At 40.3% G+C, this 25,466-nt stretch overlaps 1 protein-coding gene across 13 annotated transcripts in view; it reads right to left on the minus strand.

The window, feature by feature from the left end:
- The window catches only part of Cdk12 (cyclin dependent kinase 12), a 112,802-nt gene extending 87,336 nt beyond the window's left edge, over nt 1-25,466 (minus strand). For 11 of the 13 annotated variants that reach the window (XM_037200875.1, XM_037200874.1, XM_037200873.1 and 8 more), the window contains exons 1-6: nt 23,809-25,465; nt 15,643-16,521; nt 7,315-7,491; nt 5,839-5,978; nt 5,279-5,449; nt 328-517 (exon numbers count right to left, since the gene is read on the minus strand). In XM_037200875.1, the coding sequence (XP_037056770.1) occupies nt 328-517; nt 5,279-5,449; nt 5,839-5,978; nt 7,315-7,491; nt 15,643-16,521; nt 23,809-24,851 (2,600 nt within the window). In that variant the 5' untranslated portion in view covers nt 24,852-25,465. Of the gene's footprint in view, nt 1-327; nt 518-5,278; nt 5,450-5,838; nt 5,979-7,314; nt 7,492-15,642; nt 16,522-23,808 lie in introns of all 13 variants that reach the window. The other 2 variants (XM_028889529.2, XM_028889530.2) reach the window with 2 other exon arrangements.

Below are 25,466 nucleotides of genomic sequence, written 5' to 3' on the forward strand. Positions count from 1 at the left end.
AAGAGGCAGGAATGTTTCTTTCCACTAAAGAATATTAAGAACCCAATATATATTTAAGTTTATTCTGGGTAACACCACTACTTATTGACTATATGGTATATTCTCTAGTAGATCAATACCCTAGAATCTTAGCAATTAAAAAATATTTGCAATCCTACTTTATTAATTCTAACATTAAATCAGGAAAGATGATAGAAGAGGGGAGAAGAGAGAAAAAGAGAGAGAGAACAATAAATGAATACATTCAACATGTATGACAAGAAAAAAATTATATAGACAAAACCCAAAAGGGAAAAAGTGACTAGCCTTAATTGGTTACTATGTTACCTGTTATTCAGCAAAATGTTAGAACACTTAATATCCCGATGGAGGAAATTCTTTTTGTGACAGTAATCCAATCCTTCCATTAGCTGTTTCATGAATGACTTGATATGGTCCTCAGAAAAGTGCACCAAACCTGATTCTAGCAGTCCCATTAAGTCATGGTCCATATATTCAAATACAAGGTAAAAGGCACCTACATAACATGGAAAAAAAAATATTGAAATAGCAATCCTCAAATTTGAATATAACTGAAGTTAACCAGTCTCTCTGGAACAACCACTTAATTTTATAGATGAAGGACCTAAAATTAGACTAATAAAATAACTTACCAAGGATAAATAATACTACTGGAATAAATAATCATTTACTTATTTATTTATATTTATATTATAATTTATAATAAATAAGCAATAAATCAATAAATCTTGATTCCTATACTACCCATATGTGGACTATTTACATTTTAAGAGAAGTGCCGCCAGGCGGTGGCGGCGCACACCTTTAATCCCAACACTCAGGAGGCAGAGGCAGGCAGATCTCTGTGAGTCTAAGGCCAGCCTGGTCTACAGAGTGAGTTCCAGGACAGCCAGGGCTACCGAGGATCCCTGTCTCAAAAAACCAAAAAGAGAGAGAGAGAGAGAGAGAAAACTGCGACCATATATTACTATACTTCATGATCAGAGTCTATTAACAATTACAGACCCAATCAGTTGGCTATTTTAGTTTTTCTTCTTTTATTCTGTGTAAGACAACCATGCCATTTGTTATAAATTGGGTACTTTTTTCTTTTTGGATGAATTTTATTTTATATATCAGTGTTTTGTCTGCATGTGTATCTGTGCACCACATCCATTCCTGATGCCTGCAGAGGCCAGAGGATGGTACTGAATCCACTGAAACCGGAGTTACAAATGGTTATAAACTGACATGTGAGTGCTGGTAAGCAAATGAGGGTCCTTTGAGTCATCTTCTCCAGCTCTGCCCTCTTTACTCCCTTTTTTGAGAAAGGGATTACTATGTAGCCCTGGCTGGCCTGGGGCTTACTATGTTGACCAGGCTGGCCTCACAGAAGTATAGCTGCTTCAGAAGCCTCCAAAGCACAATTCATTCACAATTGCTTATAATCACAGCTGCAGAAGATCTGACACACATGTGCTATAAACTCAGACTTACACATAAACAAAAGTAAGATAAATGTGAAAAAACTTTAAGTAAAAATAATTGGAAAAAATGCTGTCAGGATGGCTTGATGTTTTATAGAAGCACTTGCCATGCAAACCTCACAACCTGAGTTTGATCCCCAGAGCACACTGTGGAAGAAGAGAACCAATTCCTGAAAACTGTCCTCTAAACTCTGTGTGCAATGGCACACATACACTACCACTCATACGATGGTAATAACAACAAACTTACAAAAATAATTCAAAAGCATGAAACATTTAATTGAGCTTCTAAATTCAGAAACAAATAAAAATAGTGAGAAGTGGGGCCAGGCTTGGTGGTGCACACCTTTAATCCCAGCACTGTGGGAGGCAGAGGCAGGCAGATCACTGTGAGTTCGAGGCCAGCCTGATCTACAGAGTGAGTTCTAGGATAGGCTCCAAATAGAAACTCTGTCTCAAAAAAACCAAAAAAAAAAAAAAAAAAAAAAAAGAAAAGAAAAGAAAAGTAAGACGAACACTAGTAATGGTAAGGAATTTGGAATTTATACCAGTATTATAACATGGAATACTAGTCCTACAGGCTAAGGATATAGCTCACTTGGGAGAGTGCTTGCCAAGCATGCATAAAACCCTGGGTTTGTATTATGTTTTTGTTTTGAGACAGGGCTTCACAATGTGGCCATGGCTGGCATGTATCTACCATGTAGATATGTAGACAAGGCTAGCTCTGAAACTCAAGTGCTCAGATTAAAGGCACATACCACAATGCCCAGCAAAATCTGAGGATTGAGCACAACCCCTAGCACCACGTAAACCATGTGTGGTAAAGAAATTAAAGGTTATCCTTAGCTAAACAAAGTTATAGAGGAGCCAGAGCTTTTTGAAAACCTATCAAAACAAAACCCTCCAGTTTTTCACTACTAATTTTTGTGTTCACTAGTAGCATGAAAACAAAAAATTTGGGGCTGGAGAGCTGGCTCAGAGATTAAGAGCACTGGCTACTCTTCCAGCGGTCCTGAGTTCAATTCCCACAACCACATGGTGGCTGACAACCATCTGTAATGAGATCTGGTGCCTTCTTCTGGAGCACAGACATACATGCACACAGAACACAGTGTACATATTAATATTTTAAGAAATAAATAAATCCAACCCAGGGTCTCAAGTACTAGGCAAGTGCTGTATAACTTGTCTACATCTCCAGTAAAAGGCAGAAATTCTTTATAATACAGAGGGTAGACCTCAAGAACTCTCACATTTCCCAAACGGTATACACCTATTTTTTTAAAGGGAATGGAACATATGTGCATGCACAGTATGTACACAAAGATACTCTGGCTCATATGTATACATGGTGTGTGAGGGCTAAAGGCTGACTCTCGATTACTGTCTTCTTTTATCATTCTCCACCCTATTTTTTGAGATAGTCTCACAATAAACTTAAGCGTTTACTGTTTTGGCTAGAAAGAATGAGCAGTCTTTACCTTACACAGTGCAGGATCAGACATACATTGATTGACATGCTCATCTTTTACTTGGGAACTTGGGTCCTTGTGATTGCATGACAAGCACTTTACCCACTGAGACAGCTCCTCAACCCCTTCACATTTCTTTTTTCCTTTCTTTTTTGTGGGAGGTGGGTGAATGGGTAAGGAGAGAGGACAGAATGGGGACACAAGCATTCTCAGTTTCCCGAAAATTTTCAAATAGTTCAGTTACATTAAAGCAACACAGCATGAAAGGAGTATCTTGGAGAAGCCTGATCTAAGACCTGGTAATGTAAGAAAAATACTTATGGGATGGAGAGACAATGCAGAACATTGGTTGCTACACCACAGGACCAGGAATTCAGATCCAAGACTCACATTGCCAATTACAAGCATCTGTGATTTTTCTTAGAAAGAGCTAGAGACAATGCTGAGCTATTGAGTGCTGTTTTTTTAATTATATGTATCTATGTGATGGTATGTACAACTGATTAAAAGTGTGCCTGAGGGTCAGAAGAGGGTGTCAGATTACCCTGGAGCTGGAGTTACTGGTGGTTTTTGTAAACTGCCTAATCTCTACAAGACAAGTATTCACTCTCCTGTTCCTGGAAAACAATTTTTAAAAGGATGTGTTAACAAGGCATGCTGGCTCACACTTGTAATTATCAAAACTCAAGAAATTGAGACAGGAAGTTTGACAACAGCGACAAGTTGGCCTGAACTACAATGACCTTGTCTCAAAATTAAACAAACAAAAGGATATAAACTGACTATGGGGAATGCATTCTAAAAAATACAATGTTAGAGCACTGCAGTGGTCCCAGCAATTAGGAGGCAGAGGCAGGTGGAGCTCTGAATTTGAGACCAGCCTGGTCTACAGAGCAAGTTACAAGATAGCCAGGGCTATTACACAGCGAAACCCTGTCTCAAAAAAAAAAAAAAAAAAAAAAAAAAAAAAAGTTAGATGTTTCACAATTGTTTAACAGCACAGACTACAGTTAGACAAACATAAATGATGTTTATTATATATCTGTGATAGCAGTCATACACATACACTTAGTTGTACAGTGCATGACTAGGTTCAATGTCGGGCAACATATGTTAGCAGTTATACACATACATGCAAATATATACAAATATACCATGTATTACTAGGTTCAATGTTAGGGAATATTTGCTGGGATGGGTTCAAATTAAGCCGATATAAATTTTTACTATGTTTCTTAAAATCAGACTAAACAAGTCTATCTAAGATGCTATCTTATAATTCACTGATAAAGAATGTTTAGGGGGCTAGAGAGATGGCTTAGCTGTTACCAGCACTGGTTGCTCTGGGAAAGAATCCAGGTTTGATTCCAAGAACCCTCATGTCTGTAATCCCAAGTCCAGAGGATCTGATGCCTTCTTCTGGTCTCTGTGGGCACCATGAACACACGCGGTATACAGACACACGTGTAGAAAAAACACCCACACACACAAAATAAAAATAAAGTAAATCTTTTTTCTTTAATGCATTTTTTTTTTTGTTTAGTTGGTTTTTGAAACAGGGTTTCTCTGTATAGCCCTGGCTGTCCTGGAATTCACTCTGTAGACCCGGCTGGCCTCAAACTCACAGAGATCCACCTGCCTCTGACTCTTAGGTGCTGACTTTAAAGGCAAGCTCCACATGGCCTAAAATTGTGTGTTTTATTAATCAACACTGTTTTAGCAAAAACAAACAAACAAACAAAAAAAAAAAACACTTAAAAAAAGATTAAGTCTTTATATATCAGCCTCTGTTGGACTCAAATCTAATATGTTGACTAAGCTGGCCTTGAACTTACACTACCCAGCTCAGCCTCCAGTTGTGATTATAGTAATATAACATCATACCCAGCTTAATCTGCTAATATATATTTTAGGTCAACTGCAGGTAGTATTCACTTTTTTTTTCTTGTTAATTACTTGTGTGTGTGTGTGTGTGTGTGTGTGTGTGTGTGTGTGTGTGTGTGTGATGCATGGGAAGGTCAGAAAAAAACTAAGAGTTGGCTCTCTAATGTCACCTGTGGGATAGAGGGTGTCAATCTTGAAAGAAAGCACCTACACCTGCTGAACCATCTGGACAGCCCCACCTTTTTTTGGGGACAGGGTCTCTTACTTTACTTAACTCTAGTTCTAGGCCCTCCACCAGCATGGGATGTATATAATATTTCATATAAATGGAGATGGAGAGTTAATAGCAGTTATTGTTCTTGCAGAAACACATGTGCTTGCAGATAAAACCTCATCACATGAAATTAAAGAAACAGAAACTTCTGCTATTACCTTTGTCTTTCTTGAAATCTAGTGCATCTTGTTTGTCTGTGACAATCTCCTTCATGTTAACAACACTTCGATGGACTAACTGACGAAGGATTTTGATCTCCCTGATGGCTGTGATTGGGAAGCCCTCCTTCTCATTGTCTAGCCGAACCTTCTTCAGAGCTACTAGTTCTCCTGCAAAAACACACGCACACTGTCACAATAATCAACTCAAAGTTCTGTTTGAGCTGTTTTCTTTGTCATTAATCCTTGAATGACAACAATGTTTATTTGTAATTTGCCCTTATTGGTACCATAAATATCCTAGAGATAATTTAAACTACACAGGAGGATGGGCAAAAGTTACATGCAAATATTATGCTTTCTATGTAAAGGACTTGGTACCAGGAGGTCCTGGAGCACACACTAAGGGTTGACAAAACTATTCTTTTGGAACATTTAATCTACTTAATAATTAAGAAAACAAATCAGAACCTAAAACTTATTTTACTAAATCTATTTAAAATATTAGTAATTGTTAAATTTTTACGCTTCTGACATCAAAAATTTATGGAAATACTTACCTGTGTCTTTGTCCTTGGCTTTATATACTTGGCCATAGGTTCCTTCTCCAATAATCCCAATAATGTCAAACTTATCTACGCATCGCTTTCCCCAATCACTTTCTGTTTGTCTTCTTTCTCCATAACGAGGACAACAAATTCTAGAAAGAAAACCAGTAAAAACAGTTACTTTTTGCCACTAAGTGACTGCCTTTTTATAAAATTTTTGTTGAAATGACAGAAATGAAATGAAATAATAAACTGTCAGTGATTATAATGGAATTCTGGCTTCAAAAGATACAAGGTTGTGGCAGGACATGTTGAGTTTTCACTAAATACATGGATTGCTTTTCCAAAAAAATGTGGTTAGGACTAGCATGATGGTGTCAATTTTTTTTTTTTTTTTTTTTTTTTTGAGACAGGATCTCACTATGTAGCTAGGGCCCTGGCTGTCTTGGAACTCACACTATAGACCAGGCTGGCCTTAAAGGATCAACCTGCCTCTACCTCCCAAGTGCTGGGATTAAAGACATGCAATTTCTCTGAGTTTTAGGCCAACCAGGGATACACAGTAAGATCCTGTCTCAACAACAACAAAAATGTTAGCTATGTATTATGCTTGGTGGTTTGAATGAGAACTATTCCCATAGGCTTATACAGTAGAATTCTTGATAGGGTTAGAAAGATTAGGAGGTGTAGCCTTTTTGAAAGAGTGTGTACTGGAGATGGGCTTTGAGGTTTCAAAAGCCCGAGCCAGGCCCAGTGTTGCTCCCACTATGTGCCTATGGATCAGGATGTAGCTCTCTGGATGATCCTTGCATGCCACCATGCTCCCCAACATGGGAACAGACTAAATGTCTGAAATTAGAAGGAAGCCCCCAATTAAATGGTTTCTTTCACAAGAGTTGCCTAGGCCAAAGTGTCTCTTCACAGCCATAAAATAGTAACTAAGATAGCTATCCGTAGGAACAGATAAGCATTCTTGCAAAGAAGACTATTTTCTTATAAAATTGAAATAAGAGATATATTTGTTGGCTCTCACATCTATGAGTTGTGGAAGATATATAAATTTTAGATTTAAAACAAAAGACAAGCTTTTTAATTAAAAAGAGATCCCTAAGCTGGGTGGTGGTGGCTCATGCCTTTAATCCCAGCATTTGGGAAGCAGAGTCAGGCAGATCTCTGAGTTCATACCAGCTTAGTCTACACAGTAAGTTCCGGGACAGCAGGGCTACACAGAGAAACCCTGCCTAGAAAAACCAAAAAAGGAGAAAAAAAAGAAAAGAGAAAAGAAAGACCCCTAAGGCATTGGTGAAATGGCTCAGCAGTTAAGAGGCATGGACCAGTGTTCAATTCCCAGCACCTACATGGTGGCTTATAACTGACTATAACTGCAGTCCCAGGAGTACAAGGTATGTATTTAAGGCACAAAAACACATAAAGAAAAAACACTCATATACATAAAGTATAAAAATTATACATCTCTGGAAAACTTACTTTGGTCTCTTTTTATATGGTTGTTGAGGAGGTGTAATCGCCTTTGGCTCTGGAGAATCTGGGGGAGATGGGTCTCCACCTGGTAGCTCAGGAGGAAGAGGCAAGTCTGTGAGTAAGTGGCGAGTCCTCTGCTCCTTCTCTTTCTTTGCAGGTTTTGACGGAAGCATTTCTTTTGGACTAAATACAGATGAAAGGATAAGAAGATTACTCAGAGACTACGCTAATAAAGCTTTAAAAGAACATTATAATGCCCAACTATTAAAATGATTAAGACTTTACTTATGGGAGCTAGAGAGATGGCTCAGTAGCTAAGAGCACTGACTGCTCTTTCAGAGGACTGCTGTTCAATTTCCAGCACCCACATGACAGCTCACAACTGTCTATAATTCCAGTCCCAAGGAATGCCATGTCCTCTTTTCACTTCTGTGGGAACCAGACACACACGGTGCACATACATAAATGTAGGCAAAACATTCATACCCATAACAATAAACCTAAAAAAAGGAGACTAAAAAGTTAGAACTTAGTAAAGTATATTAGTTACCTCCTGAATAATATAACCAACTTTTAAAGAACATGATTTGGTGTTTACATTTTATCAAATATTAAAATAATAAAGTAAGCATTGTGAATATGGCTACTTCCTAATGTGTGAAAATATTGGGGGAATGTGCTTAATATATTAGTATTTGAGGTATACTTTTATAAAAAAAATTAATGCAACTTTTTGTTTGTTTTTTTGTTTTTGTTTTTTGAGACAGGGTTTGTCTGTGTAGCTTTGCGCCTTTGCTGGATCTCGCTCTGTAGACCAGGCTGGCATCTAACTCACAAAGATCTGCCTGCTTCTGCCTCCTGAGTGCTGGGATTAAAGGTGTGGGCCACCATCGCCTGGCTTTAATTCAATTTTTAAGGATTATTTATTTATGTGTACAATGATCTGCCTGTATGTATGCCTGTGGGCTAGAAGAGGGCACCAGATCTCATTACAGATGGTTGTGAGACACAATGTGGTTGCTAAGAATTGAACTCAGGACCTCTGGAAGAGTAGCCAGGCCTCTTAACCTCTGAGCCATCTTTCTAACCCATAGTGATAAAATTCTTGCCTAGCAAGTGTCAGACTCCAAGTTAAATACCCAATACCTGGTGAGGAAGGGAAAGGATCTAAACTTGGTAAGGTGTAGGCAGGAGATTCAGAAATTAAAAGAGGCCAGCTTCAACTACATAGAAAGTTCTTTTTGTTTTGCTTTGTTTTTCTTTTTGGCTTTTCAAAAACATGGTGTCTTTGTGTAACCACCATAGCTGTCCTGGAAATCTCTCTGTAGACGAGACTGGCCTCAAACTCAGAGATCCACCTGTTGATGAGTCCAGAGTGCTGGGATTAAAGGTGTGCCAACACTGCATAGCTTACACAGTTTTTAAGACTAGCAACTATATGCAATCCTGTTTCAATATTTAAAACAATACAAAAACTCTATTTAATGGCACTCCTGAAATTTCAAATTTTTTGAGATGAAATAAAATATACAAAGCAAATTCTAAAAGTCACAATGTATGACTGAAACTCATACAATTTATGAAACTTACTCTTTAACAAAAGATAACTTTCTCTAATAAAAGATTTAAATGAAAGAAGTCAACAATTTGAAAATACTTGATTCCTAAGGACTTAAAAAGAACTTAGGAAAAGGAAATACTATATGAAAGTGTTTTACAGCTAATTTGACACAAAACTACTGAAAAATATACATAAGAACTTTAGTTATTTGGGAACTGAATTCACTGATCTTGGACCACACAAATGAGTACTCTCAAACTAAAAAGGTAAAAAAGTTCAAGCAGCAATTTCAGACTTATTAAGACCCTGACAGGAGCTGGAGAGATGGCTCAGTGGTTAAGAAGAGCACTGGCTGCTCTACCAGAGGTCTTGAGTTCAATTCCCAGCAACCACATGGTGGCTCACAACCATCTGTAATGAGGTCTGGTGCCATCTTCTGGCCTGCAGGGATACATGCAGGCAGAACACTGTATATATAATAAATAAATAAATCTTTACAACTATGAACAAATATAGACAATTAGAAGGTATTCAGCTTAATGAGTAGATAAACATTATAAATTTTTATTAAAAAAAAAAAAGACCCTGACAGGACTCATATAACCAGCAAATTATACTAGTCAGTATGGAAAAACCTAAAGACAGCTTCCTAGGAATCAAAAAACTACTCAAATTTGGGGATCTTCATTCTTTTTTTTGGGACAAGGTTTCACTATGTATTTCTGGCTGGCCTTGAACTCCAAGGAATCTCTTACATTAGCCTCCTCTGTACTGGGATTATAGATATGTGCTATAAACCCAGATAAATCCAAATTTATAAAAGATTCATGAGTGCTTTGCCTGTAAGTATGTCTGTGCATCACATGTATGCCTGTTACTTGAGGAAGTGGTGAGCTTCCAAGTAGGTGCAGGGAACTGAACCCTGGTCCTTCATAAGAACAAGCGCTCTTAACCACTGAGCTAATTCTCTGCCGGCCTGTGCCCGCGCCACCCCCCCCCCCCAAAAAAAAAAAAAACTTTTTTTCTTTTCTTTTTCTTTTTTTTTTTTTTTTTAAAGATAATTATTATGTATAGTTTTCTACCTATATGCCTGAAGAGAGCGCCAGATCTCATTATAAATGATTGTGAGCCACTATGTGATTGCTGGGAATTGAACTCAGGACCTCTGGAAGAGTACCCAGTGCCCTTAACCATTGAGCCATCTCTCAGGCCCCCCTAAAAAACGTTTTTAGTTTTTGTTTTTTTTTTTTTTCCAAAACAGGGTTTCTCCATGTAGTTTTGGTGCCTGTCCTGGATCTCACTCTGTAGACCAGGCTAGCCTCAAACTCAGAAATCCACCTGGCTCTGCCTCCCTAGTGCTGGGATTAAAAGCGTGTGCCACCACCACCCAGTGGTATTCTTTTATATGATCAGAATATTCAAAGTATCTGAGAATTCTAATCACTCCAACAAGGTCCCCCAGTATTTGGATAAGCGGCTGTAAAAATAGATGCCTTTCAGAAATACCTTTTAGAGTCAAAACAACTGACCTATTCCCTTATAATATATCACTTTAAAGAAGATTGCTAAAGTCTGTGTTGGTACCGCATACCTTTCATCCCAGCATTCATGAGGCAAGGGCAGGCTTATCTCTGTGAATTCAAGGCCAGCCAAGCCTACATAATGAGTTCCAGGATATGTACTGGGAGGGACCCAGTTTCCTTAAAAAAAAAAAAAAAAAAAAAAACCACACACACACACACACACACACACACACACACACACACACACAATTTTAACAGGTAATGCTTCTTACTAATTTTTATCATCTTAGTCTCCTGTAATGAGAATGAGTAAGGAATCTACTCAGGTTGTACCACACACACCACTGAGAAGTCAATGAAGCAGTCACCTAACTTCCTGTTTACATACCCCTAGGAAAGATGAGCATTTATCAGAATCTCCAGTCAGATTTTCCTACCAAAGAAAGTTTAATCAGCAAAAGCTGAGACAGAATATAAGCTTTTAAAATATCTCTAATTTTTAAATATCTAAAGAAGGATAATTATAATTGCACTATACTGTAAAAATATTCTTTATAAATCTCAATTCTTCAGGAACTAAGAGATTTTCTCATTCATCTCTCCAGCCCCCTCATTCACAATCTTTTAAAGGTTCACATGTGATGATTAGGTTGCCTTAATTCTTGTGCATAAGAAATAGTTGGCTTGGCCAGGCAGAGTCGGCGCAAGCCTTTAATCCCAGCTCTCAGTAATTTACAGATCTCTGTAAGTTCAAGGCCAGCTTGCTCTACAAAATGAGTTACCAAACAGCCAGGGCAGCACAGAGAAACCCTATCTCAAAAAAATAAAAAACAAACAAACAAACAAAAAACAATAGAAAGTTAACTCCTACCAAATTTTACAATCTTAAAGTTTCTGGTGATGAAATTTAAATTAACCTGTAGGTAGAATGTAAACATTTCTCACCTGGCTTGTTGGCACATGCTTTTAATCAAAGTACACAAGAAGCAGAGGCAAGTGAATCTACAATCAAAGTCAAAGTTCAGGCCAGTCAGGTACTACACCATACCTGTTTGTTTTTGTTTTTGTTTTTTTGTTTTTTTGATTCTTTGTCCTATGTAGGGTCTCTCTACTTAGCTCTGACTCTCCTGGGACTCAGGATGTAGGAACTCATACAGTTCAACCTACATCTGCCTCTCCAGTGCTAGGATTAAAGACATAAGCCACTGCACCCAGCTGTATCTTTGTGTTTTAAAATAGGTTCTCTTCCTGTACCTGTGGATTGCTTGATATTTCATATGCTGATCAGACTGGCATTATACTTCCTATGATATCCCTGTTTTAAACTACTGAGTACTGAGATTAGAGGTATGTGCCACCATACCTGGAGTGTCTTTTGGGGAGCGGGGATGTCAAGAAATCCCAGGGCTCAGGCCATGAAGTAGGAGGAATCCCATGAGTCAGATAGGATTTACACAGTACATTCCAAACCAGCCTCGTCTACAAGCATATTAGAGGTCACCCAAAGCTATATAATAAGACCCTGTCTCAAAAACAAACAGAAACTGCAAACAAGAGGCTGGAAAGATGGCTTAGCAGTTTAGAGCACTTGCTTTAGAGAATTGGGGCACCTACCTGTTGGCTCACAACTATCCTATAATTTCAGGTTTAGGGAGATCTGACACTGCTGGCCTCCTACATTCATGTGCATAATACTTTTCCACATATAAACACAATTAAACAATGAATCTTTAAAAAAAAAGTTCTTTTGAGGGCTGGAGAGTTGACTTGGTGGTGACAGCTCTTCCAGAAGTCCTGAGTCCAATTCCCAGCAACCACATGGTGGCTCACAAACCATCTGTAGTGATATCTGGTGCCATCTTCTGGCCTGGAGGGACACATGCAGGAAGAACTGAATACATTATAATCTTTTGTTTGGCTTTGTTTTTTGAGACAGGGTTTCTCTGTGTAGCTTTGGCACCTTCCCTAGATCTCGCTCTGTAGACCAGGCTGGCCTCAAACTCACAGAAACCCGCCTGCCTCTGCCTCCTGAGTGCTAGGATTAAAGGTGAGTGCTACCACCACCTGGCAATAAATCTTTTAAAAAATTTTTTTTCTTTTTGAATTCTCATTAACTAAGTTCATTTGCTCTGTCACCAGTATAAACTTTGTTACCAGATTGTATTATATCTTCTTCATCTAATTATTTTAATTATTTTATTATTTCGAGTGTATGGATATATGTATGTCTATATAAGGTCCCGCATGTAGTGCCTGCAGAGTGCAAGTCTTCTGGGACTGGAGTGACAGACAATTTGAACCACTATGTGACCACTGGAGGCTGAACCTCAGTCCTCTTGAGATCTGGTGCCCTTTTCTGGCCTGCAGGCATACATGCAGATAGAACACAGTATACATAATAAATAAATAAATCTTAAAAAAAATTTTTTTTTAAATCAACAGGACTGGAGAGACAGTTTAGTCAGTAATGTGTTTGCTGCCCAAGCATGAGGACTTGAGTTTGATCCATAACATCCACATAAAAAGTTGGGCCTGGTGGCACAGGCTTGTAATCACAGCACTGGGAAGATAGAAACATGGAAATTCAAGGGCTAGAGAGATGGCTAAGTAATTAAGAGCACTTGTAGCTCTTCCAGAGTACAGAGTTCAATTCCCAGCACCTGCACAGTGGCTTTCAAACACCCATTCAAAGGATATGCTACATTATGTATGATGCACAGACAAATATGCTGGCAAAACACTTATAATTCAAATGGGTTTTTTTTGTTTTTTTAAAGACAGGGTTTCAGCCGGGTGGTGGTGGCGCACACCTTTAATCCCAGCACTCGGGGAGGCAAAGGCAGGCAGATCTCTGTGAGTTCCAGGTCAGCCTGGTCTACAGAGCGAGATCCAGGAAAGGTGCAAAGCTACACAGAGAAACCCTGTCTCGAAAAAACAAAACAAAACAAAAAAACCAAACAAACAAACAAACAAAAAAAGACAGGGTTTCAACAGACCTGGCTGTCCTGGAATTCACTTTGTGGAACAAACTGGCCTCCAACTCACAGATATACCTGCTTCTGCCTCCCAAATGTCAGTATTACTGACCCCCAGCTACATAAAATACATTTAAAAATTAAAACAAAAACAAGGTGGGTGACTCCTAAGGAACAACATCCAAGGTTGACTTCAGGCCTCTGTTTGCACACCTGCACTCACATGCATGCATACACCCACACAGAATCATCACTCAAATTACTGATGTATCCTAGAAAGTGTTAAGTTTGAGATAGGTTTGCAATTTAAGATAAGCAGTACTTATTATTCTATTTACAATGAAGTCTATGATAGTAAGTGCAACTAATCCCCTAGAAAATAAGAGGATAAGATCTCAACAGAAAAGTCACTAAGACTATACTTCCATACCATGTCCCTGGCTTCAGCATATATGTTTGGAGGTCTTGTTCAGCTAGTATGGCTGATAGATTAAAAAAGCATTTCATAATGTCATTTATGAGATTCATGCTTCTAAATCATTTCAGTAATAAACACTCAAAGTACTCATTAAAATTTAAAATCTTCCCATCATCCCATTGTGAGTTATAGTCTAATTAGCAAATATTCTTCATACTGCTCTTTTTTTTTTAACTATAGGATATGTGATTTTTAAAAACTGTATTACCGGCCAGGTGGCAGTGGCACACGCCTTTAGTCCCAACACTCGGAAGGCAGAGCCAGGTGGATCTCTGTGAATTCGAGGCCAGCCTGGTCTACAAAGTGAGTTCCAGGACAGCCAAAGCTGTTACACATAGAAACCCTGTCTCAAAAAAACAAAGTGTCACTCTACAAATTCTCTACAGATATTAAAATATTAGAGAAAAAAAAACAGAGCTAGCAAGATGGCTATGTGGTTAAAGATGCTTGCCATGAAACCCTGCTGACCTGAGTTCCATTTAGAACCAATGTAAAGAACCAAATCCACAAAGTGGCCTTCTGATTTCCACATGTACAACACGGTATATGTGTTCACACACACAAATACGCACACAATAAACTTTTTTAAATTAAAATAAAGATATGGGGGGGCGGAAATGTGGTATCAGGGTGCCCTCTGGTCTCCGATGCATATGTGTATACACACACACAAATAAAAATAGCACACTTAGGCCTGGAAAGATGGCTCAGGGGTTTAAGAGTGATTCCAGAGGACCTGGTTTGGTTCTTCGCACTCACATGGCAGCTCACCAACACTTACAACTATAGTTCTAAGAGATCCAATAACCTCTGGCCTACACTGTCCTGTATCCATGCGGTGCACATATATTCAGGCAGACTCATACACATACATATTAATAAACAAAAAATATGCAAATTGTGTAAAGTTGGGGCCGGAGAGATGGCTCAATAATTAAGAGCACTTGTTACTCTTCTAGAAGATTTGAGTGCAGTTCCCAGTACCCACATGGTAGCTTGGAACCATCCATATTCTTATTCCATGGGATCCATCACCATCTTCTGAACACACACAGTACATTTATACATACATGCAGGCACAATAGTCATACATGCACACACACAAGAGAAACCTAATTGTTATCAGGCATAGTGGTGCATTTATCCAGGAGATTGAAGTAGGATTCCTGTGAGCTTAAGGTTACCTGAGATTTTATGGTTAAGTATAACAAGACCCTATCCCACCCCAACCACAAAAAGTAAGTGCCCATCAAGATAATTCAGCAGGTAAAGGCACCTGCCAACAATCCTGATGCTGGATCCCTGGGATTCACAGGACTGAAGAAGAGAACTGTCTCCCACCAAATTTTCCTCTGGCCTCTACACAGAGACACTCCATACACACTTGAAAATAAAAAAAATAAAAAAAAAATGTATTTTTTTAAAAAATGAAAGGAACCCCCCCCTGCCCAGTTCTAATTCTCTATTCTTAAGTAAAACAAGAATGGACTTTTCCTAAGCTGGGCGATGGTGGCGCATGCCTTTAATCCCAGCACTCAGGAGGCAGAGGTAGGCAGATCTCTGTGAGTTTGAGGCCAGCCTGGGCTACAGAGCAAGATCTGGGAAAGGCACAAAGCTACACAGAGAAACCCTGTCTCAAAAAAACCAAAAAGAATGGACTTTTCCACTAAAAAACAAAGCAGTTCCTAACCATAAAAGCATCATGGATATGCATTCTAATAGTTTCGAAAAACTTAAAAAGAAAATACATTATACATCAAGAAGACTAAATTCCTTTCATCCTATTATAGGACTTACCTATCCAAATCATCATCTCCAGGTAACAAGGGAGGGAGGGGCAGAGGAGGCAATGTTGAAGTTTTCAGGTGTGGAATAGCAGCTGTTACAGATACTTGAGTCTTCACAGAAACCTGTACAGGGGGCTGAGAATTTGTCTGAGAGGATAGAGTAGATGTCCTTGAGTGAGGAGAAGAGGGTAAAGTTGAAGAACTAGAAACAGGAACTTGACTAAATGGTGGTTGGGGAGGAGGCAGAGGCGGCTGCAGTGGAACAGCTGGCAGTGGAGGCAAAGGTGGCAAAGGGGGCGTCTGAGGTGGAGGGGTAGTAGATGGCAAAGGGGGTGGAGAAGTAATTGTGGGGAGAGGTGGAAGGGCCTCCTTTTCTGATGTCTCTGTCTCCTTTGAAGTAACAATCACCTCCTTTGGTGCTACAGGTTTAGCGTCTTTTGTTCCCTGTGCTTTCAAATCCTTAACAACAGGATGCTTCTGCAAGTTCTCATCCAATTTAACTTTCCCTGTATCTAAACAATTTTTTACCTCTGTGTTTGAATGTGCTACATTTACCAGTTCAGTATCTGGGGTAGACTTTTCTGACTTTATACCTCTGGATAACTTTTTAGACTCTAACCCTGACTCCTTCACCTCAACTTTATCTTTTTTAGTCAAAGTTATGGGTGAACCCTTCGAATCTTTTCCATCCATTTTTGCTGCTGCTGCAGCAGCTGCTCTTTCCTTCTTTTTTCTACTGAGTTCAGCTCCCAGGCTGGAATTCAATGGAAGCCTGACGGGTGAGATACTGGAATGACGGCTGCGTGACCCGGATCTCTTCTTTTTACTATGAGAAGATGAGTGTCTTGAATATGCAGGACTTCTGCTTCTGGACTTCATGGATTTCCTACTGAAAAAAGAAAAAAGGCAGTTTAAAATAGACAATATACAGAGATAAAGAGAAAAATAAGTCAGTAACATAGGGTCTAGATCTGTAAATTTAATCCCATTCTGAATTATCAATTTTAAAAGTAGATTAAAGCCAGGTATGGAGGCACACTCTTTTAATCCTAGCACTTGAAGGGCAGAGGCATAAGAACCTGAGTTTAAAGACAGCTTACTGTCTACAAAAAGTAGGGGTTGAGATGGAGAAATGGCTCAGCCGTTAAAAGCATTGACTGCTCTTCCAGAGGTCCCTTGTTCAGTTCCCAGCACCTACATGGCAGCTCATAACTGCCTTTAACTCCAGGATACAGCACTCTCACACAGACATACATACAGGCAAAACACACACACACACACACACACACACACACACACACACACACACACACACACACACAAAAAGGTAGGGGAGGAATGGGGTTAGGAGAGGCTAGCTCAGTGGTTAAGAACACTGGCTATTCTTTTAGAGGAGTGGGGTTCTAATCCCAAAACCCACATTGTGGCTAATTAACTGTCTATTACTCTAGTTCCAGGTGATCCAGCTCCCTCTTCTGGCCTCCCAGGACACTTCAAGTACATGGTGTACAGACATACAGGCAAACAATAAACAATCGATACATATAAAATAAAAATAATTATAAAACAAGTCAGGTATTGTAGTGCATGCCTTTAGCCCCAGCACTTGGGAGGCACAGGCAGGTGGATCTCTGAGTTCAAAGCCATCTTAGTGTACAGATTGAGTTCTAGGACAGCCAGAGCTACATAGTGAGACGCTGTCTTAGAAAACGCACGCACACAGAGAAAAAGAGGTTCAAAGTTGAGACTAGTTGGTCTTGCAGTGGCACACACCTTTAAATTCAGTACTTGGGAGGCAGAAGTAGGCAGATCTCTGCCGAGTTCAAGGCCAGCCTAGTCTACAGAGCCAGTTCCAGGACAGCCAGAGCTACACAAAGAAACCCTGTCTCGAAAGAAAAAGAAAAAAAAAAAGGGGGGGCCAGGCAGCAGTGGCACATGCCTTTAATCCCAGCACTTGGGAGGCAGAGCCAGGCCGATCTCTGTGAGTTCTAGGCCAGCCTGGGCTACAAAGTGAGTTCCAGGAAAGGCGCAAAAGCTACACAGAGAAACCCTGTCTCGGAAAAAACAAAAACAAAAGAATAAAGGGTCAGGGGTTAAAAGCACTGCCCAGTATGTACTTGGTAGCTCAAACTATCTAACAGCCACTTCTTATCTCCTTGAACACCAGGTATGCACATGGTACACATGCATACATGCAGGAAAACACTCTTAAACATAAAATTTTAAAGTATTTAAAAAAGAAAAAAAGGCTGGGCAGTGGTGGTGGCACATGCCTTTAATCCCAGCACTCAAGAGGCAGAGGCAGTTGGATCTCTGTGAGTTCGAGGCCAGCCCAGGCTACAGAGTGAGATCCAGGAAAGGCGCAAAGCTACACAGAGAAACCCTGTCTCCAAAATAAATAAATAAATAAAAGTCATCCTTGCTATACAGCAAACTGAAAGCAGCTTGGGCTACATGAGACTATTTCTAAAAACAAAACAAAACAAAAATTCTAAATCCTGCATGAATATAAATTTGAATTAAGTAAAACTAAAAATTCATTTGGCTAGGACTTGGCTCCTGTTTGTAATGCCAGCACTTAGGAAAACCAAGGCTAGAGAATTACTGAGACTGAGAAGCCAATGAAAATCACACAGTGAATTCCTTGACAGCTTGCACTATTCAGACCTTATTCCAAAAACAAACAACAAAAAACAAATAAGGGGCTAGAAGAGATGGCTCAGTGGTTAAATGCGTACTAATCTAGCAGAGGACCCAAGTTTGGTTCCCAGCACCCACACTGGGCAAAACTACCTGTAACTTCAGATCTAGGAATCTGGAGCCTCTGGCCCTCATGGGCACCTGCCTTCATAAGCACAAAAATACATATATAATTTAAAATAATAAAAACAAAACTAAAAAGAAAAAAGAACCATTCATCTGGGTTGGTAAGTTCATGGCTTTAGGATCTCTGTGAATTCCAGTCTGCTCAACAAAGGAAGTTAAGCCAGCCTGAGCTATATACCCTGTCTCAAACAAAACAAAACAAAAAAAAAAAAAAAAAAAAACAAATAAAACAGAACTGGCATGGTAGCAGCACATACTGGTAATCACAATACTAAGGACACAATTTGTTGCAATTGAAAAAAATAAAATAAAAATAAGCTGGTCAGTGGTGGCTCACACTTTTAGTCCCAGCACTCTGGCAGCAGAAAAGGAGGATCTGAGTTCAAGCCAAGTCTAATCTACAAAGCTAGTTCTAGAACAGACAAGGCTAACAAAGAAACCCTGTCTTGAAAAAAGAAAATAAGTAAATAATAAAAAATTTTAAAAAACAGAAAAGCACCAAAATTGCCCACTATGTAGTCATATTCACAATGCTTACTTTGAGTAAATCCCTCCACCCCCAACCCCAGACAGTTTCTTTCTGTAACTTTAGAGTCTGACATAGAACTCCCTCTGTAGATCATGCTGGCCTCACAGAGATCTGACTGCCTCTGCCTCCCAAGTGCTAGGATTAAAGATGTGCACCACCACTGCCCAGGGAGTAATTTTGTTGTATAAATCTTTTTTTTTTTTTTTTTTTTTGTCTTTTTTTTCAGAGCTGAGGACGGAACACAGGGCCTTGCCTAGAGCTCTACCACTGAGCTAAATCCCCAACCCCAGTTGTATAAATCTTCATCTGCTTGTATTTATGTAAGAGCACCATGTCTATGCCCAGTGTCCACAGAGTTCAGGAGGGTATCAGAATCCCTGAGACTGAATTTAGAGATGTTTGTGTCACTGTATCGGTGCTGGGAATCTTCCTCTGGAAGAACTAGTGCTCATAACCACTGAGCCAACACTTCAGCCCAACTTCTAACAACTGACCCCAAGGCCTTCCATTTACTAAGGAAACAGCCTACTACTACTGATCTATATTACCAACCCTAACTCTTTCTTTTTTTAATTTTTTGTGTTCTGAAGCAAGATCTTGTAACCCAGACTAAGTTTCCCTAATAATCATGATCATCTTGTCTTAGTCTCCTAAGTGCTGTTAATGGTATTTCTTAGTTCCTTTAATAGAAAAATGATTTCCAAAATCAACTTTTTAGGACATATAAGACAAGAAATTACTACATGTACAAATAAACTTGTTTTAATTTTTGAAACAGGATCTTACTATGTACCTCTGGCTAGCCTGAAAATTGATATGTAGACCAGGCTGGCTTCAAACTATGCCCAGCTACAGTCAATGTTCTTAACTGCTAAGCCATTTTTCCAGTCCAACAAATAAAATTTTTATGAGGAATGACTATGAAATAAAATCTGGAAATCTATAGAACAGATTATTTTAAAGTTTCATTAATTACTTTTTTTACTCATTAATTACATTAATTGTTTTACTATAATCCTGCTCAAGATTCAGTGTGAGGAAAACCAACAATCCAAACCACTAAAACTGACTGGAGCCAAGCATGATAGTCCATGCCTTTAGTCCCAGCAGTTGGGAAGAGGAGGAAAGCAGATCTCCCTGATTTAAGGCAGCCGGGTCTACGTAAGTTTCTGGCCAGACAGGGCTGTATAAGACCCTGTCTCAAAAAAAAAAAAAGGACCTGGGTGTTGTAGCAAACACCTTTAATTACAACACAAGAGAGACAGAGGAAGGTGAGTTCAAGGACAGCCTGGTTTGCATATGGAATTCTAGGGCAACCCTATCACGACCCTATCAAGAATAAAACTGGGTGTAGTGGTCCATGCCTTCAATTTCAGCATCAGGGAAGCAGAGGCAGGTGACTCTGAGTTCCAGGTCAGCCCTGGTCTACATGTTGAACACTTGCTTAACATGCAAAAATCCCTGGGTTCATTCACAAGCGCTGACCCTGACCCACAACCAAAATGGTGCTTGTTCCCAGTTTTTTTTCCCCAAATGAAGAGTCTACCAGAGTGCCAGGATAGCCAGGGATTCACAGAGAAATTCTGTCTTGAAAAGCCAGAGGGTGGGGGGGTGAAGGGTGGGGGGTGGGGGTGATTGAATACAGGGCCTTAAGAATACTATGTAAATTAAATTATATCACCAGCTTTCTTTTTGGAGGGGAAGGCACCTTTTCAATTCTTATTATGCCAACATGGTGGCACTGCCTTTAATCCCAGCACTATGGAGGCAAGAGGCAGGAGGATCTGAGTTCTAGGCCAGCCTAGTCTGTATTAAAAAAAAAAAAAATTGTAGGCTGGCCATGGCTACATATTAAGACCTTAAGTCAAAAATAAATTTTGTGAGGTAGTGTTGGCACACACCTTTAATCCCAGTACTGGGGAAGCAGAGGCCCAGCCTGGTCTACAGAGCCAGTTTCTGGACAGCCAGGACTACACAGAGAAACTGTATCTTGAAAAAGAAGAGATGGGCTGGAGAGAAGATGGCTCAGGGGTTAGGAGTACTGGCTGCTCTTCCAGAGGACCTGGGTTCAATTCCCAGCACCCACATGGCAGCTCATAACTATCTGTAACTCCAATTCCAGAAGATCTGACACCTTCACACCAATGCACATAAAAAATAAATTATTTAAAAAAATAGATTTTTATTACCATTGTGCATGTATGTGATCTGTGGAGGTTGAAGGATAACTCTGTGAAGTCAGTTCTTCTCTGTTTCCACCGCATATGAGGTTCTGAGGATCGAACTCAGCTATTTAGCCATCCTGTCAGCCTATTGTTTAGTCTTTTTGATACAGGAATTCAAATAGCCCAGGCTGGCCTCAAGATCAAAATTCACTTGCTACAGTTTCTGAAAACACTGAACTTATGGATGTGTGCCAGGCTGCTCAGGTTCCACACTTGGATATTTCTTGCAATTTACTGTTGAGAATTCCAATAAATAAAATTATGTAATGTGTGAATACAAATAATGCTCTCTACAAGCCAACAAAAAAAGTGCATGTTCCCAATATTTTATGTTTATATTTGCATCCCCTACTACCATACTGTCTCCATTTCCTCATAGGTTTATATCTGCCACCACTACATTAATTTCAATTAAGGAACACAACTTTCTCAATTCACTTAAGAGAACTTGATATCTGCTATTTTCTCTAAGAATCTAAAAGGAATTATTTCAAAATAAAAGCTCTCACCCAAAATCCTGGGTGAGATATAAAATATAAAAGCCTTTTATATTTCTAAACAAAAAATTTTTTAAATTACTTTAATGTTAATACTCTCAAGAAAACAAATATTCTGGCTAATATGATAGCTCATGTCTGTACTCCCAAAATCAAGAGGTTAAGGCAGGATTGTTGGAAATTTCAGGCCAGGTTGAGACCAACATAGGCTACATAGTAAATTTCAGGCCACCCTAGGTTACAGCGTGAAACCCTGTCTAAAAAACATTCTGAAAACATTTCTTAGATTTCCTTTCAAAAGGATGCAATATTATAAATGGTACATTTTTGACATATGTATTCCACTATAAATAAATCATATCTCTCCAAAAAAAATTATGCACTCTAAGAAATTATATTCATGCTAAATGTTTACAAAAGTATGCTGTTTGCTACAACTTTGAGATAAAACAAAAGATGGACTAATGGAGATAAACAGATGTGACAAAATGCATTAATTGCAGAATTTAGGTGTTAGATACATGCATGTTTATTATAATTCTTTCAACCTGTTTGAATTTTTTTTAATACCAGAATAAGAAAATACTAAGAATACTTATGCACTGTAGTTAGGCAAATACACTTTAGTTGTTTAAGACAGTGAAATATACACTGACTTAAAAAACATATGCATGAATTAATCTTTTTTTTTTTTTTTTAATTTTTCGAGACAGGGTTTCTCTGTGTAGCTTTGCGCCTTTCCTGGAACTCAGTTGGTAGTCCAGGCTGGCCTCGAACTCACAGAGATCTGCCTGCCTCTGCCTCCCAAGTGCTGGGATTAAAGGCATGCGCCACCACTGCTGCCCGGCTATGAATTAATCTTTACCAGTGGTCTTCACTGATAAAATGTACTGAGTCATACTATGTACAAGACACAGTAACATGCTTCATATTTATTAATCTCACAACAGCCGTGAAGTAGGTGGTTTTTATTCCTATTTTCCACATGAAGAAACTCAGGTGTGGACAAATTAAATCATTTGCCAAAGGTTACAAAGAAATATTAAGATTCCACTCAGATAAAACTTAAGCTCCTGTTGTTTTTGTAGACAGATATGGGTCCACACATGAGACAAAAACACAATTTTCCATAGACAAATTCAAATCAACACATCTTTTCTTAAAAAAAAAAAAGTCAAGCTGAAGGCATTATTACTATATATTTCAAGGCAGATTTTAAAAACTGCTAGTAAGTGAACAGTGGTGCTGCAAAAAAAAAAATCAAGCTGAAGGTATTATTACTACATATTTCAAGGAAGATTTTAAAAATTGCCAGTGTTAGGTAAGTGAACAGTGGTGCTGTTAAAAATAAATAAATAAAAATTCAATGAACTGTTGCCAGGCGGTGGTGGTGCATGCCTTTAATTCCAGCCGGGAGGCAGAGACCGGCAGAGACAGGCAGATCTCTGTGAGTTCGAGGCAGGCCAGATCTACAGAGCGAGCTCCAGGACAGGCACCAAAACCACACAGAGAAACCCTGTCTTAAAAAAACCAAAACCAAAACCAAACAAAAAAAAATTCAATGAACTATTTGGAACCACTTTTTGTCAAAAAGAAAACACTCTCATTCGCTCAATTTTCACTAAACAGTTACAAGACATAACCCCAAATCATAGATTTGGGGACACAGTAGATAAAATTGGTAGGATAACAGACAAATGGACTCAAAATAGTAGAAATAAAAATTTATAATTTCTCAATTCTCTCGTGAGTTCCAATAAAGTTTAAGCACTGGTACCAATATGACTTACAAAGTTTTAAGACAAAGCAACAAGTATCTAAATAAGTTTTGGAGACCATGCACTCCCTAGGCAGAGGCGTGATTTCTTACAACTAAAGTTTCCCCATTATTGAAAAGTACATACCTACCTTGTTTGTGCAGTTGGAGGCATGTGAAATCTTTACTTCTCAATTCTGGGTTAAGGGAAAGTCAGACTTACCTAAATGACTAGCCAACCTAGTGAAGGACGAACACTGCAAGCTTTAACGAAATGTTATAAAGACTAATTGTCAATCCCTCCCAACCCACCCTACCTTAGGAAAGACAGGTCATAGCTCACCTGGGGATTGGACTCCGACTCAGAGACCTCTTGCTCAAGAAAGGGCTGCTAGATCGCCTTCGACCATAGGGGCTGGGTGATCTCCCGCTGTAAGAGCCACTCCTTTCATAGCTAGATGACCGTCTCCGGCTATAGGGGCTCACCGACCTCTGTCGTCTACTGTAGGGACTGGGTGACCGAGTGCTGGACTGGTAAGCAGAAGGCTCTTTGTAAGGTGGGCTGATTGACTGCCTTCTTGAGGTACTCCCTGGACTCTTCTTGTAGGAGTCATAATTGCTAGAAGTGTGAGACCTTGGGGGGCTAAGGTCATAGTCTTGGCCATAAGAAGCTCCTGAAGGGCTGTCATCTTGCTTGGAACTGTCAGACCATTTCCTATGGGGACTCCTGGATCTCCGTTTTGGGCTATCCACTGTTTTGTAACTTTTGGGTGTTTCCCTTTTCCGATGACTCTTACTCCGGTCCTTGTGTCCAGACTTTAACTCACGCTCTTTCCGGGTCTTCTCCTTGTGGAGTTTGGATGACCTGGATTCCTTGCTGCTGCTTTTGGATACCTGTGCCTTCCCGTAGTCATCATTCCCGTCCATTGAACGCTTTGAACTTCCTGATAGCCGGTCCTTCAGAGATCCAGATTTGGAGACTTCCTGGTTTTTCTCCTTTTCAGTCTGTTTGGTTTTTAGCAAGTCTCGGGTCCGCCGGTGCTGGTGGTGACGATGTCTGTGCAGGCGGTCACTCCGATCCGTTCCGCGACGTTCGTCGTTCTCCCTGCGGTCTACTTTGAAGGCCATGTCATCCGAGAAGGTGTCTGAATCAGAGCTGATGTCATCATACTCCACCAAAGGTTTGATCACTGTACCCAAAGATGCCGCTTCGGGGGTTAGCAGCCCCGCATCTTTGGAGTGCTTGGACTTATGCCGCTTGTGCTTCGACACCAAGCGGTGACGCTCCCTGCTGTTGGAGCTGCCACCTCCCGCGGACGGCTGCGAAGTTCCAGAAGCGCCTCCGCTCCCGTCCTTCTTGCCCCCATGTCTCTCTGAATTGGGCATTCCCTTTCCCCGAGCCTGAAGAAGGGGGAAAAGTTCCCCGGCACTCCAGGAAGCCCCACCCTCCCCCCCAACCCCAACTCCACGCCCACCGAAGAAGCCCTAGCCGGGGGTGGGGAGGGAAGGGACCTTAGGCCAGGCTCCTCCTCCCTCTCGCCTCCTCAGCGCCCTCCTACATGAGGTGGGGGGGGGGGGGAAGGAGCGAGGGAAGAAATGAGAGTTCCTCAGCGGGGGAATCGCCAGACACCCGGGGCGACTCGCGTCTGCTCCTCACCGCCGCCCACCCGCGCAGCCAATCTTCGGGCCCGCGAGCCGGGAGCGCAAGGAAGTAGGAAGCCGACCGCCCGAGCCTGAGGGGCCGACGCCGGCTCTGGCGCCCTGGGAGGACTGCGCGGGCCCTTGCCCTATCCGGTAGCCCGGCTCGGGGCGGCTTCCCGTCGCCCGGGCTCCGCGGCCGAGGTTGCCTCACCTTCCCCTTTGTCCCTCGTCCCCGAGGGAGCCCCTTTCCTAGCCTCCGCCTCACCCCCGACACCTCACATACACATCTCGCTCCCTCACACAGACTCAGGCACACACTAGATTAAACCGAAACGGCACTTGGCGGAGGGGGAGGGGCGA

This window comes from Peromyscus leucopus, chromosome 8b, assembly GCF_004664715.2.
Source record: "Peromyscus leucopus breed LL Stock chromosome 8b, UCI_PerLeu_2.1, whole genome shotgun sequence".
NCBI lineage: Eukaryota > Metazoa > Chordata > Mammalia > Rodentia > Cricetidae > Peromyscus > Peromyscus leucopus.